The following is a 14,670-nucleotide window of genomic DNA, read 5'->3' on the forward strand; positions in this document are numbered from 1 at the left end:
TGCAGGCTAATTTGGTTGAGAGTTAAAGTTTTCTCTTGACAATTTATGTCCTGTGAAATACTTATTAAGCTTTTGAATTTATCTGCTAAGCCCTCAGTGCAGCAGAAAGTTATCATTAATTTATTTGATATTAACCAAAATTAGTAAGATATTCGTCTGTTACCCAGAGCATTTTGTTAAATATTTGTAGTGTTATTGCTCCTAACATTTCCCAAAATTCTAGTCCTTTATCACACCATTTTGCAATATGTTACTCTTAGCTCTTGTTCTTGTTATTTGGCTCCTCTTTGTGTTTTCCATGTTTGATTTTATTCTGTTTAGTAGGTTGTTTATTCTTTCATAGTTCATATGCTATTTGTTTTCCTATCCCTTGTATGCTGTGCATGTTTCGTTTTCGTTTTTAAGCGCTAAGAGCATGCTCCTTAGGAGTGTGAGTATGCACTTTACAATTTTGCATTTTTTATTATTATTAGTGTTTTTACTTTAATTCATATTCACTTGCAGAGATGTTTATTCCATTCGCTAGGTCATGCCACAAGGACAAAAAGCAAAGCAAACAAGTGCCCATGGTGTCACTGGTGTGAAAGGTACTATTAGTCCATCTAGATTACTTTTTTAAATTCAGAAAGCTTTAGAAAAATAATTTTGATTAGATCATCAGTCCAGTGACATCAGTAGTCATTGTTAGTCACTATATATATATAGGCAGTCCTCGACTTACGTTGTTCCTTTCCCATGTTGCGTCATCAACCAAATTTCGCTGTAAGTTTGAACATACGTACATAGTTTACATACTGCACGTAAATAACATACTGTAAGCACTTACCCTATCCTAACACAGTAAATATGAAAAACACACATAAAATATGTTTAATAATAAAATGAAACACAAAGTTCGCATTACAATGTTTACGACGCAAAACCACGTAAGTCAAAACAAGGCTTTATACAGTAAATGGGAGATGTGTCGTAACCACGAAACATCGTAACGCGGGGCTGACGTAACCTGAGGACTGCCTGTAATTAAATTTTTATAGTGACCAGCCATATGTTCTGGAATTGACTGCATAGGGATACCTTTAAAAAAAAAATCCTGCGCTACCAGTTACATAGGCAAAGACCGAAGCAATTAGAAGCAGAATAGCACATCTCTTCACTATATTTTACAAATGAAATTTAGTAATCCCAAGACAAGTCATCCTGAAGTCATCAGACATGTACTTGATATCTGTTGAATTGGCTACAGGGAGGCCATACGATGATTTTCAGCTAATAGTGTTTTAATTTACGCCAGCAGAGACAAGATAGAGTACCAGTGCAGAATATTTTGACTACGTAGACCAGAAAAAGAAATGGCAATTAAAACTAGTAGCTTTACAAAAGGCCTACTATCAAGTATCATGAAGATTTGTGCTTGCAGGTAGCAGTCAACATGCAGGCAAGAGCAAGGTTATTTTTGAGGAAGAAAAAAGAAGTATGGCTGGTGCATCAAGCTCTAATGACACATCTGTGAGAAGCGCTAATAGCACAGAAACTGCCCCTTGCATCTTACAAACAGCTGAGGTGAAGACGGCTGCCATAAAAGTGGGTATTGGCATAGACACTGCAACCGTCACACCTGGAGGATCAGCCACTACAAGAAAGAGGGGGAGGCCACGCAAAAATTTGGCTGGTCAGAGTCCAGAAGTTGGTGGAAAAGATGAAACTGCATCAAAACAGCCCAAGCTGATGGACAAATCTTGTAATAGCAAAAATACATGTGCAATCACTGTAATACAGCATGAAGGGCCTTTAGAAAAAGGTACTGAATTAAAGCAGTTAAATCTGGAAGTCAGCGAAAAACAGGATGACAGACTTCAAAAAGCATTGGTCAGCGATGGTTTGGTGCCTCAAAACTCAGGTGAGCACAGCAGTAGTATTTTTTCATAAGCAGTTCATTTAACCATTGTACAGAACAAATGTTGGATTTCTCAGCTGGCCTCTGCCATTTGTTTCTTCTTCACTTCTGGTATTTAGCATTTCTGATTGATGGAGTATTTGGCACCTGTTGCTCTGTAATGACTAAACACTATGCAAAATTTAAGTGTCTGATTTCTAGTTGTCGGTTCCAACATCACTTGAGCTGTTGGGCCAATGAGTTGCAGACTCATTGTCAAGCCCATGTCTCTGAGGGCAAATAGTATATTGCAGAGATAACACAGTTTTTACCCTGCAGTGAGGCAGAAAATTTTTATTGTTCTGTGATGCTCTCTATATGATCCCATCTGTTGACATCAGGTCAAAACCATTTTACAAGAAATTTTGTCTGCTGACAGCTGTCTTTAGGAATCAAAATATTCCAGCAGTCAAGTCTCACTCACCTGATCAGGCTGAGCCTGTCCATACAGAAGTAAACATGTGTAAGGATGCATTTACTCCACGTCGCAGTGGACGAGGTGTTGTGCCCAACCGACGCTTCCAGGATATGGAGGTAGACTTTGGTCGCAGGAAGATAAAAGAGGATATGCCAGGTATGCTTTGTGTTACTTTCTGTTTGTGGGCAGTAGCTAGAGAAGGCAAGATCTGTTGGCAAATAATTATCTTTTTAGGGTTGTATTTCTGATCTTGTTTTCAGCACAATAGATGACAGATGATTTGTTTTTAAATTATGGAATGGATAATTGGTTTACCTTTTTTTTTTTTTAAATCTTATCCTGTTTTTAATATTTTATTGAGAAAGAAATGGGAATGTTTGTTATTCAAATAATGTCCCCTGAGTATGATAGAAATGGTGACTTTATACAATTTAAATTTTAATAAATATATTAAAAATAGATTGCTATTGTTACTGCTTACAGTATATCAGTAAAAAGTGACATGGCTAGTCTCATGTCATGACCTGTTTGTTATGATCGGTTGTCTTTTATGTCAATGTCTGTGTTGATGTCTTTCTGGTGTCTGTTCAAATATTAGTATGTTGAATATCTATGTTGCTTTTATTAGATGTCTCTATTGATATGTGCCAATTAGTGTGTGGGTATCTTTCATTGCCTGCTTCGCAGCCTTAGTTTTGTGAGGATTGTACCACCTGCTGCTCTGTGATGACTAAACACTGCGCAAAATTGAAGTGTCTGACATCTGTTTGTTGGCTCCAGTTGTTAAGCTGTTGAGCCTGCGACTGACCAGACACAGTGTCAAAACCAGATTTCTGAGGGCAGATAATAAAACCTTTAACCTATGAATCTTGCAATAACTGTTATTAAATAGTGTTTAGATTTATATATTCAGGTTACATTTCTTGAGTGTCTAAGATCATAGAATGATGTAAGTCAGTATTTACATTCCCAAGAGTTGGAGGATGCTTTGCTTGTATATTGCTGCCCCAAAAGGTAAACTTCTTTGTTAGTCCTATAAATGAACCATCTAGATCAGGCATGTTAAACTGAGGATGCCGGCAGGCAGCATGTTTGAAAAACCTGATTTAGGTAAATGTCAAGAATCTGATATCTCATGTAAAGGATATAACTGATCACTTTATCAGTAATAGTATATGACTTTGGTTTTTGTTTTTCAGATGATAAGAAACTTGGTAAACTTAAGTACAAGGTACAAGGAGGTGATAGTGTAACTTGTAAACCTGAAAGAGGGTAAGCAGAAAGTAATTATACATGCTTTTAAATGTGTGTATGTGCACGTTTATACATGTACAAGCATGTGCTCTGTAAGTCTGCTAGTCAGAAATGTAGTTGTACCACATATTATTATTATTTATATTTTTGTAGAAACTATTTAAAAATTATTTTTTTGTGGTGTTTATTCCCATCATATATTCCATTAAGTTCCAGTGTTGGTTTGAGCTAGCTAACCTGCCCATGTTCACTTGCACTTTCTTTGAGGCAATATGCCTCCTGTGTCCATTGAATCGTGTCTATTTAAAAAAAAAATCATTTTAAAATTGTAATAAGTTTAAAAAAAATTTATGTAGAAACGAAAGTAAATATTTTATTCTAGAATTCGTTTGATGCATATATTAACGCTAGAATTGTATTAGTGTTAGATCTGTTATTGGACATGTCCACCTCACCTTCACCTTTGGTTTGAGTGGACATGCTTCAAGCAGTTTCTTGGGATTAGCCAATAGGAAAAGGTGTAATTAGTGGTGAGCAGCAAGAGTTGTCACCATAACATATCCAGTAACATTTAAGCAGAATTGGTTATCACCATGACATACCTCAGTGACATCTAGGCAGAATAACTAATCTCTATGATGTACCTAGTGACAGATATGCTGATTTCTTTATCAGCAATTATTTGGCTTCTTTTCTTATTAAGTTAGACCTCCAGGTTTTTTTTCAGGACGGAACAGTTGTTGCAAATGCAGAGTACCCTATATTTTTCCTCCATTCATTCTTTTGCTGAGAAAACTCACACTAATTCATTTGGTGGCCAGCCACAGCTTGACATTTAAGATGTCTGATACTTGTTTTTCTTCCAGCACTTTGGCAAAGGTAGAAGAAGATTTTTCCATACCAAGAAATGTTAAAGCAGTGAATAAAAGAAAGCTGGCTGTATCCTCCAAAGCTGTCCAAGATACTTCTGTACTGACCGATTCAAAATCTGTGAGGCAAAATTCTGAAAGATCAGAGACCTTGTCAAGCCCTTCTAAAGCAAAAGAGGGTACTTTGGAGCAAAAACTTGGTTTGTTGTATGTTCATGTCTCTAAAAAGTCAGCTCAGGGCATCAGTCTTCTTGCAAGGAGCTCAGAAAAGAGTAAAACTTTGTTGCAGTCGAGTGATCTTAACAACACAGACGATGACCATGTTTCACACTCTGTGCAGTTGACGTCACCAGCACAAATATCTCTCTTGAAAACAAACCAAGATATTTTGATAACTAGAACTCTTGGTGATGCCACTGATGTTCCTTTGGTCAAAGATAAGACACTTACCAGTGTGTCACCTGGAAGGGTTGTTGTAAAAGATTGGAGAAGATAGTCACTTGTCACCAGATTCTTTGCCAGGCGCAGCAAAAATTTCCATCCAACCCAGGGAGATGAGGCAAAGTAGCAGTGCAAAGTCTGATCAGGTGGTCAGTCCTGGTGTAGGGCGGATCATTGTGACGGAAAAGAACGTTCCTGAAAAAGACGATTTGTTGATGTCTTACATGACAGTTGATCATAGCAAAACAATTCCAGTTATCATTGCTGAGCTACATAAAAATGCTGTTGAGTCGGTAGAAGATGCTGTAGAGACTGTTAATCCAGTGCAACATCTACCTCCCCTTCCTTCATCGCAATGCACAGCTGCAGAACAGACCAAGGCATGCAGTCTTATAAAGGGGCCTCAGGGGAGAGTACCAGCGCATCGTTGCAGCAAGTTGTCTCTGAGGAAACATGCGGTGCAGAGACGGCTTGTGGTGAACTGCAACTCGTATCACAGCCATCCGAAGACAACCAGACACACATTGTTATGTTATCTGGAGATTCAGCAGCACAGTCAGGTGTAGTTAAACAGCAGGGAAATCTACCAAAGGTGAGTTAACTACACTAAAATATAGCAAATATAACCTACCTTGTTAGATGGCATTGGTGAAGGTTACAAGTTTTACACATAATCTGCTTTGGGCAAAGATGCACTCACACAGTACATGTACAGTTTACATGTGAGATAAATGGTAGACAGGATGAAGTCCCACAATACATGTATAGACTGCATATGGGATAAATGTCAGACATGATAAAGGAGAAGGCAAGACAATAGGTACATGCTGGTTTTTATTATCAATGACACGTGGCAAAATGTTGCTTTGTAAGAATGGAAGGAGAGTATTCTAGTATTTTTTCAGCTTCACACTCAGCAGTGTACTGCTTCATTCTTCATTACAGGCATTAACTGCACACTGAGGTGTTATGTTATTCTTGAAAATAGCAGGCATTTTTAACAATGTGTTGTATTTTACATAAAATAACACCCAGAGCAGGATAAGATGCATAAAATAATGTCCACCAGAGAAACTTACCAAAGGTGATCTCCTAACACTGTGTATAACACCCAGAGCTGAGTAACAGTGCTGTTTGTGTTTTTGAAGGAATCAGTGGAGGTAACTGACATGTCAGAGCCACATCAAGGACCAAGGGTACAAGAGGAAGTGGTCAACATATGTAGTGTTGAAACAGACATTGCTCTTCCAGAACATTCAGACATGACTGGTCAATCATCACCCTCTGAAAATCAGCACACACAGCAGGAGGAAAAAATAACCATTGCTGCTGCAGCTGAAAAAGATGAAGCTACTAATGTTCAAGCTGTCTCATCTACAGACAAGGTTAATGAAAGTGGTCCCACTTTCACAAATGCACCATTTACTGGGAAAGCTTCAGTAACTAGAGAGAACAGCTCACCTCTAGCCACTTCATCCTATACAGATAGAAAGGGCATATCTTCTATTATAACATTGGGAAGCTCACAGAATAAGTTTTCTACCAGTGGTACCCAAACTCCTTACCATCGAAAAAGGTATTGGAAAGAGAGAGAGTGTGTGTATGTAGGGGGAGTCTTTATATTTCATAATTAAAGTGTTCCAACTAAATCATGACAGAGAAACACTGTGAATAACACAATTTTGATTTTTTCTTACTTAAGGTTAATCATGCAAAAAAAAGAAACAACCAAAACTGCATTTAGAAACTGAATCAATTTTCTGTTGTGTTACTTTGAAATACATATTCCAGTGAAGACAAAAATTGCGAAAGAGAAGAAATAAGTACTTGTAATTTCTAGTTCTTCAGGAGATTAGATGCAGATCTGTAGTTTTACATCTTTCTAGTAAATGAAAAGTAGGAGCTCTGTCAACGGAGTCGAATTGAGAAGAAATGCTGTCCCTTTTAAGAACAGGTTACTGTGCTGAAGATACTCTTCACGAGGTCATTTTTAGTGATTATTATGATTGTGGGTTTTTTAAAAACAAATTTAAGTCTTAGAATGTGTCATTGGGGTTGAGTTGATAGCATGAGAACAAAGACTCACATATGTATGACAAACATAATACACACAATTAGATTAGCATCTATGTGAGAATGTATGTGAGGAGTACCTTGTTCTTTACTCAAATTTCTGAAGCAGTTTTCTCTTTCCCAATAGTCCTGCTGAAGGAAGTGTCATAACTATCCGTGTCCAACCACCCAGCATCAGCAGCCACTCGAGACCTGATGATCCACTGAGTTTGAAAAAAGAGAAAGAGGAGATGGAGCCTGTGGAGGTGGTTGTCAGGGATGATGGGCAGGAGGAGAGTAGCAGTGGGGGTAGTGGGGATGTGACAGAGGTCAGAGAGGTGAGCGCTACATTGTGGTAAATCTGCCCGAGGGGAGTACTGTCAAACAGCACATCATCCCTTCACGTGACAGGCTGGAGGTAGGCTCTTAACAGATATTCCTTTCCTGCTGCTGTTCTGCCTTGGCCAATAGCATCTTTGATTATTATCTCTGATATGAGGCAATTGTTTAGCTGTCTAACCACTTTTATTATAATCTCTGATTTGATACAACTGTGTAGCTTTTTTTAACCTCACTTAGTCCAGCCACAGATATGGCACATTAGGTTTATGATGATAGTCTCATAGAGTAAACTGTGTCCATGAATATATTGACAGTAAATTCTTGTCTGTAAATGTATGGCTGAAGCATATGTTCATTGTCATTAGATTCATGTATTGTATTATCATGTCATCTCTAGATTATGTATCTTAGTGTGGCTAGCAAGAATCCAGTTTGTTTTCTTATGGTTGGAATGAACCCTATCTCTTACTTTTATTTTAGGATGACCCATCTTACTACAGTGTTGATGAGGCAGGTGTGTTTACCTGTGTTACTTGTGACTATAAGACGACAAAGAAAGCTAACTTCTACAAGCATAAACGCAAACATCTTGGTGAGTTGGTTGTAAAATCGTGTAAATAGACTCTTGCTATTGATTTTTTCTTCAGCTTTACCTGATGACATGACTTTAAGAATAACTCTAGTAGCAACTAAATTGACAGCCCATGAGTTCCTTCCCTTACTAAGAACCCCCAAAAAAGAATGATACCCTGGGAGACTTAGTGACTGGGAGCGCAGCACAGCATTGTCTGTAAAAGCAGCCTTTGCCATTCCCAAGGGTAAAAAGACTTTGTACACAGCATGATCACCGCTTTTATGTGACACCAAGAACCCTGTCTCACGGCAATCAGGTGATGCGCAGAAAGTCTGGTTTTGACTATATAGCCTGGCATAACACTCCCTGAGGTTCCTTGCAAGGGTATTGATCAGGAAGTGTCAGAGAAAGAACTGGCTTGCAAACACAGAGGAGTGGACCCAGGGTCATTCTGACAGCTTCCCAGGCCTCAGCCTCTCCATCTATTCTCTATTCTCCTCTGTTCATTGTCATTGGGTAATTTTAAAGAAGGAATACGATTTTTAAGTAAATTGTCTTTGCTACTTGCCCAATGATGTGATTATGATTCCTTCTCTCTTTGCCACTGTCCCCCATCTGTGACTGAAGAATAAAATGAGTCATCAGCAGACTTGTGGGTAGAGTACAATGAGTGAGTACTCAAGGGGAGATAATTAACTACACATTACTTTCTTTACATCCATTCTTTTTGCTGTTTATTAGATCTTTTTCTCTCCCACTCCCTTTCCATGGTATCTGGTTGTGTGTACATTTGCATCCATAGAAACATTCAAGGATTTTATGTGTGTATTTAGCTATTGTTAAGACGGCGTTTGTACACTATTTCTATTGTAATTTTAGCATGGCTGTAGCTGCTGTGTACAGAGCGGTAAGTAACATACTGGTCTCTTGACATTTGCAGGCATCCGACCTCACAAGTGTGGTGTGTGCAATTACAGTGCTGCCACTAGCAGTAACCTCAAACGCCATATGGCTATCCATGCAGATCTGCGCAACTACAAGTGTAGCATTTGTAGCCTTAACTTTCGGCAAAAGATCCACCTTGAGCGACACATCAAGTACAGACATGAGGTACAGTTGCTTTGCTGGCTTAGCAGAATGTTAGAGCTTCTCATTCATTGGATAGCTTGTGTTTAATAGCTGTACTTTGGGCTCAAATTACTTGTCTTTGCTTATTGGAAAGGATGTAAAACAGCAATGTGAATTGTGCACTTACATTGTCATGCCTATATAACTAAGTCATGTGCAGTGAATTGTATGCTTATATTATTCTACCTGTGCAAATGCAACTGGCTGACTGTAATATCTATGTTTAAGGTCAAAAGCAACTCCAGAAAATAGCAACTGTGGGTAGCTGTGGTTGAATTTGAGATAACAACAGACTTGGTACTTTGACATATAATGCATATGATTTAGATATATTTTTGTCAAAAAAATGTACATTTTGATGACAAATAATAGTAAAACAACTTTTGTATGCTTGAAATGCTGGTTAAATACCCAGTACAAGATGTAAACACTGTAAGTGGCTGTATTTAGTTCAACTTTAATTTTAAAAATTCGGTTTCTCAAAATAGCATTTTTTTTTTGGCTACAGTGTGTGTTCATTTGAAAAGGGTCCATACTGGTTGGGACAGACCTCCTGATACTTGTGTATGATTATTTCTTTGGGAAAGTAGATATTTGCCCATTTTTGACAAAAGTATCTGTGTACTAGCAGAGTGATTGGTTCTTGACAAAATCATGCATTGTCTCTTATGCCTTCTTGAAAGGGAGTTAGAAGGACCCTTGAAAAGCACATGAAATCTTCATTTTCACTCTTGATGATGTGTGAAACTCATTTCACAGACTTACACATTGTCACAACTGCATGCATCTTGTTTGTAGGAGAAAAAGGTCAAGTGTCCACTGTGCGATTACATCTGTGCTAATGAGAACCCAGACCTGAAGGTGCACCTAAAGCGTAAACATGCATCGCAGGGAGATGGAACTGGGGCAGCTGCTGCCTTCACCTGCAAGGAGTGTGGCATTGTCGCCATGAGCAAGCGTGACCTGCGACAGCATGCAAAGTTTCACACCAAAGGTCCAGAACTAAAGTTATTCTGTCAGGTATGAAATAGCTTAATTCATTTCAGATGTGGATGGAAGTATCTCATCATCAGTGGAAAAATATTGCAAAATATTATGCATTGACTCAATTGATTTATCCTAGATTAGGTCCTCGTCCCTCACTGATATCTTGAAAATTACTTATATAAAATAAACAGATGTCATTTTTAGCAGTCTTTATGCTATATTTATTTCTCCTGATGTAGCCACAGATTTACATTTTTTGCCCATGTGGATTGTATAATTATATACTAAACAGTTGTCTCCCAATGTGACCATAGATATGGAGCTTTACAGATGAACATATGGATTGTATAAATAGATTGATCTAAATAGTTTTTGCCTAGTGTAGCCATAGAAGTGCAGTTGGTATACACATAGATTTTATGAATAGACTGATCTTAATAGATACTTCCTGATGTGGCCACAGATGTGCAGTTTTGTGACTGACTGCGAGAGTCGTTTGCGTCGCCACATGTTTATCCACACCAAGGAGAAGCCATTTCAGTGTGGCATGTGTGACTATCGAGGCTCACAGAAAGAACATGTCCTTAGACACATGCGCTCTGTACACAACATTGAGATTGTCCGGAAACATCGGCCCCGAAAGGAGGGCCTGACTCACAGAGTGGGAGGTGAGGCTTCTCTATAAATGCATAAAAACATTCACCTGCATTTAAATCATATAGTATACATATGTATAAAACATTCACCTGCATTTTAATCATATTGGGATAATGTGCATGAAGACATTCATATGTTAACAGCACATTTATTGGTGCAAAAAGGTGGAATTCCAATGCATCTTAGAAGTTTCTTCTTTTAGGTGAGGGAGAGACATCTGGACAGAGACCACTTGACAAGGCTGATTACTCATCAGATGAAAAAATCTTTGCTTGCAATCACTGCACAATGAAATTTGCGAAGCTTATCAACCTGTATAAGCACCTTCACACGCAGGTGAGTCTTTGAGTGCAACAAAACTTGTGCAGAAAAGGTTTTGATAAAACCATACACAAACAAACCTGTGACAATGACAATAGTTGTTTATCCTTGTGGAAGTTATGCACCACTGGAGGTCTTCAGTAAAGGTCACCTCACAATCATCACTTGCCCATTCAAAAACAGTATATAATAAAGAAGTTACATTTATTAGTATATGTAAAATATCAAAACAAATTAATAAAGCAGCTACTCATACACTCATGTACAACAGTAATATATAGACAGACTGGTCACAGATCCAATTATCAGACAGTAAGTAGTAATATCCAACCAAATAAAAAAAATTAATGAAATAACGAAGTAATGCGATGTAAACAGACTCATTTATGCTCTTGTTGTTGAGTCAGATTATTGAAATTCTTAATTTTATCAGAGATTTAAACTGCATTCCTCAATAAGTGTCTGATAAGATACTAGGTAGGCAGTAATGGTGACAGATGAGATACTGGATAGGCACTAATGTCTGCCAGAAAAGTCCTGTGCTCCACATGCATGGCTGAGTCTTGCAGAATGCCATAGTAGACAAGAGATCTTGATAATGCCTAGTGCACAGTAGCATTTGAGTATCATATTTCTTGTTTTATTCACACGTCAGTTGTACAATATATCTGTTGTCAGTTGCCATGTTCAAGAGGTCTGTGTCATGCTTGTTTTTAAGTCTTTTTTTTTTTGCCCCTCCATTTGACAGCACCGTGACATCATGCCTGCTGAACAAGGCTCAACTTTCAGTTGTGTGGTTTGTGATTTTCGCACATCCAGCAAAAAAAATCTGCTGGTACACATGCGGAAGCACAATACGACTGACCAATCACCACCATCTCATGTCTATTCTTGTGTTCTTTGCCGCTACATGAATCCCAAACGACGCAACCTATTCCAGGCAAGACATTTTACAGAAGTTGTGCATTCTGTTGCTTTTGAGTACTGAGGTTTATTAATATTTATTTAAGAGACATTCTTCTAAGACAGTTGCCTTTTGTTTTATGCTTAAATTTTGCTTACAACAAGCATTTAGCATTTACATTACTTTGAGTCATGATGAGTAGAACAATAGGAGACAATATAACAACTATTTTTTGCCTACAGCATATGCGCAAGAAACATCATATTGAAATTATCTTGCGAGATGATGGTACAACGACCTGTTTTGTCACCAATGACACATTTAGCAGCACCAGTGTCAGTACGCTTCAACTTCAGAATCCTTCCAATGATGTTAGTGACCTGGTACTGGGGGAGGTCATCACCACAGTGTCACAGGTGAGTTTTTGTTCTGACATTAGTCATCCTGCTTTAACCCCAGAGGGCTGATACTGTTTACAACACAGGGTTGATACTGACTGACTGCTACACAGGGCTGATATTCATTGTCTGTTGAACACTATTACAACAGTGGGCAGGCTTTGGTGTACAGTGTTAGTAACATTCCATCATGACTGGCAATCAGACTTGCTTAAATAATCCATAGTAGACAATTCTTAATTATCAACACTATCACATGTGTGACTTTACCATGTTACACATTGTCTCTGTTACATGTGGGGCTTTGACAGTGTTACATTCTATGACTTAGTCAGACTTGCTTAAATCAGGATCTGCTGTTACATTGTCCCTGGATTGTTACACATACTTGAATCAGGATGATGTTTAAATGACTGTTATGCATTGTGACTGCAGTAAGATATGCTTGAATCAGAATGCCACTACAAATGACTTGGCAGTGTGTGATTTGTTGCAAAAGCAGACAGGTTCGAGTCGTGATGATGGAAGCCTGGAGACTGGCAATAGTGCCGCCTCATTGCCAGCCATTGTCAAGATGGAGGACTTGGCCATGGTGGTCTCCAATCCAGAAACAGCTGGTGTAGAAGGACCACTGATTGTGGATGCAGGGCCAGAAGTGGTGGAGGGACTCAGTGCACAGTCGCTAAGTCAGCATGAAGCTGCAGAAGCCATACAAGGCCTTCAGGCATTGGCCCAGCACCGTGTCGTGGAGACGGACACTCTTGTGGAGGAACAGGTGCAGGTGTGTGGGTGGTGGTGGTGGGGTGTGAGTGTATATGTTATCTAGTAACACAAAAGCCATAATGTTCTGATTGTGTAGTTGTAAATATTTTCTTTTCTTGATACACATTGACAAACATAAGCTTTGTCTCTCCAGGTCTTGAAAAGCTTTTCCAGCTGACATAGGCTTTTCTGTGCAGGTGATGGGTTCGGACGAGCAGAACACATTGGTGATTGACCCCTCCACGCTGGGGGTGGTTGAACAGTTGGTTACGCCCAAGACTGAACCTCTGGAGGTAGTGGAGATTGAGGAAAGCCAGTTGCTGGAGGACGTTACAGAGGCCACCACAATCTCTGAAGATGATGCTGCCATGCTAGGAGTTCCACCCTCCACCATCTCAACCTTAACAGAGGAAGCGCCGGACGGCCTGCAGCTGTCTGCTGAACAGCTGATGAGCCTGACAACTGGCGACTACCTGGAGATCAACGGCGAGATGTATAAAGTAGAGGTGTCAATGGAGGAGAACACTACTGGAAGCATGCTAACACATCAGGTTATCAACATCTTGCCATCAGTATGATCTCCACTATCACCCTGCAGTGTAGAACAGTTGACGTCTGGACCTTGAGTGGTACATCTGTGTACAGTTGAGGAAGCTCAAGCCTGCAACCTTTATACAGTATCATACAGGCACTGTCCATAAAGAGGTTGTTGGGGCCTGTTCTTGATTGAGTGGCAGGTTCAGTGCAAAACCACAGGAACAAGCACAACACTTGAGGGTGATGGTGATGTACCTGCACATGTTTTTGTGCAAACTGTAAGGATGGGACATTGGAATAGATTTTTATGGAAAGACTGAATTCATTTGTGTGCAGCACTTACAGATCTGAGTACAGTTTGCACTTTTTCCTCTTGGCCTTTGTGGAGAGACATCACTAGAAGTGCATGAATGTACACTCAAAGCAGCATGTTATTGATAGTATAACACACCACAGAGAACCCATCATGCTTCACAAGCGCCTTTCCCTGACTTTCATTGGTTATTTTAGCCACTTTTCCCATTTACCTTAACTCTGTTGTCTTTGTGTTACCAGTGATTTTATTTTACTAATGCTGGAGAGGGTTTTATGGTGAAAAAAGAAATTTGCAAATTTCTTGGTTAAAAGTTGAAGCTTCATTCATTGTGGGAAGGCAGAGCTGTATTACTACCATATGAAGGCTTCATGTTCACTCTCTTAGGCAGTCTGCTGGAAATGTGATAACTGCCATCTTGTGTCAGAAAAGATTAGCTTTGAAGGTGGATTGTTCTGCATTTTCCAGTTGAATGGATATAATGTGCTCGAATGATGTCAATACTTTATTGGTCCATGCAGATATTGATAAATATGTTTTACAATTTATGTGTTGGTTGATTTGTCAGTGATGAAATATAGGACTGCAGTCTGCCCTAAGGTGCTTCAGATGGGCAAACTGATATTTCGCAGTACACAAAGCATCTCATGCAAGTGGCAAACTAAGCAAAAGTGTTTGAAACAGTGAAACATCCTAATCTGAGGACTTGAATGGTAGCAACACTTAGTTTGCAATATTAAAACCACCACCAACAAAGATAAAAAAGTAAAAAAAATG

At 39.0% G+C, this 14,670-nt stretch overlaps 2 protein-coding genes across 5 annotated transcripts; both read left to right on the forward strand.

The window, feature by feature from the left end:
* Positions 1–529: 529 nt before the first annotated feature.
* Positions 530–8,156, forward strand: LOC112566156 (probable GPI-anchored adhesin-like protein PGA55). Its single transcript, XM_025242143.1, has 11 exons — positions 530–587; positions 1,421–1,900; positions 2,316–2,510; positions 3,554–3,626; positions 4,475–4,677; positions 4,988–5,232; positions 5,418–5,510; positions 6,067–6,494; positions 7,119–7,308; positions 7,793–7,904; positions 8,113–8,156. The coding sequence occupies exons 1-11, from the start codon at positions 530–532 to the stop codon at positions 8,154–8,156; spliced, it is 2,121 nt and encodes a 706-aa protein (XP_025097928.1).
* Positions 4,983–14,439, forward strand: LOC112566024 (zinc finger protein 142-like). 4 transcript variants are annotated; one of them, XM_025241947.1, is made up of 12 exons: positions 4,983–5,510; positions 6,067–6,494; positions 7,119–7,388; positions 7,793–7,904; positions 8,827–8,996; positions 9,813–10,034; positions 10,465–10,669; positions 10,861–10,994; positions 11,728–11,919; positions 12,126–12,299; positions 12,781–13,062; positions 13,241–14,439. In XM_025241947.1, the coding sequence occupies exons 5-12, from the start codon at positions 8,895–8,897 to the stop codon at positions 13,619–13,621; spliced, it is 1,692 nt and encodes a 563-aa protein (XP_025097732.1). In that variant the 5' UTR covers positions 4,983–5,510; positions 6,067–6,494; positions 7,119–7,388; positions 7,793–7,904; positions 8,827–8,894; the 3' UTR covers positions 13,622–14,439. The 4 variants fall into 4 exon arrangements, with proteins under 4 accessions (XP_025097732.1, XP_025097734.1, XP_025097733.1 ...); XM_025241949.1 differs by having other exon boundaries at positions 12,781–13,056; XM_025241948.1 differs by having other exon boundaries at positions 12,784–13,062.
* The last annotated feature ends 231 nt before the right edge of the window (positions 14,440–14,670 follow it).

This window comes from Pomacea canaliculata, linkage group LG6 (genome assembly GCF_003073045.1).
Source record: "Pomacea canaliculata isolate SZHN2017 linkage group LG6, ASM307304v1, whole genome shotgun sequence".
In the NCBI taxonomy this organism is placed as follows: domain Eukaryota; kingdom Metazoa; phylum Mollusca; class Gastropoda; order Architaenioglossa; family Ampullariidae; genus Pomacea; species Pomacea canaliculata.

Bases quoted from the DNA above. Each gene is read 5' to 3' on its own strand.
- LOC112566156 (XM_025242143.1), top strand. From the start codon at position 530: ATGCCACAAGGACAAAAAGCAAAGCAAACAAGTGCCCATGGTGTCACT. The intron at 2,511-3,553 runs GTATGCTTTGTG...TTTGTTTTTCAG, and splicing joins GATAAAAGAGGATATGCCAG to ATGATAAGAAACTTGGTAAA. The intron at 3,627-4,474 runs GTAAGCAGAAAG...TTTTTCTTCCAG, and splicing joins ACTTGTAAACCTGAAAGAGG to CACTTTGGCAAAGGTAGAAG.
- LOC112566024 (XM_025241947.1), top strand. From the start codon at position 8,895: ATGGCTATCCATGCAGATCTGCGCAACTACAAGTGTAGCATTTGTAGC. The intron at 10,670-10,860 runs GTGAGGCTTCTC...TTCTTCTTTTAG, and splicing joins CCTGACTCACAGAGTGGGAG to GTGAGGGAGAGACATCTGGA. The intron at 11,920-12,125 runs GCAAGACATTTT...TTTTGCCTACAG, and splicing joins AACGACGCAACCTATTCCAG to CATATGCGCAAGAAACATCA.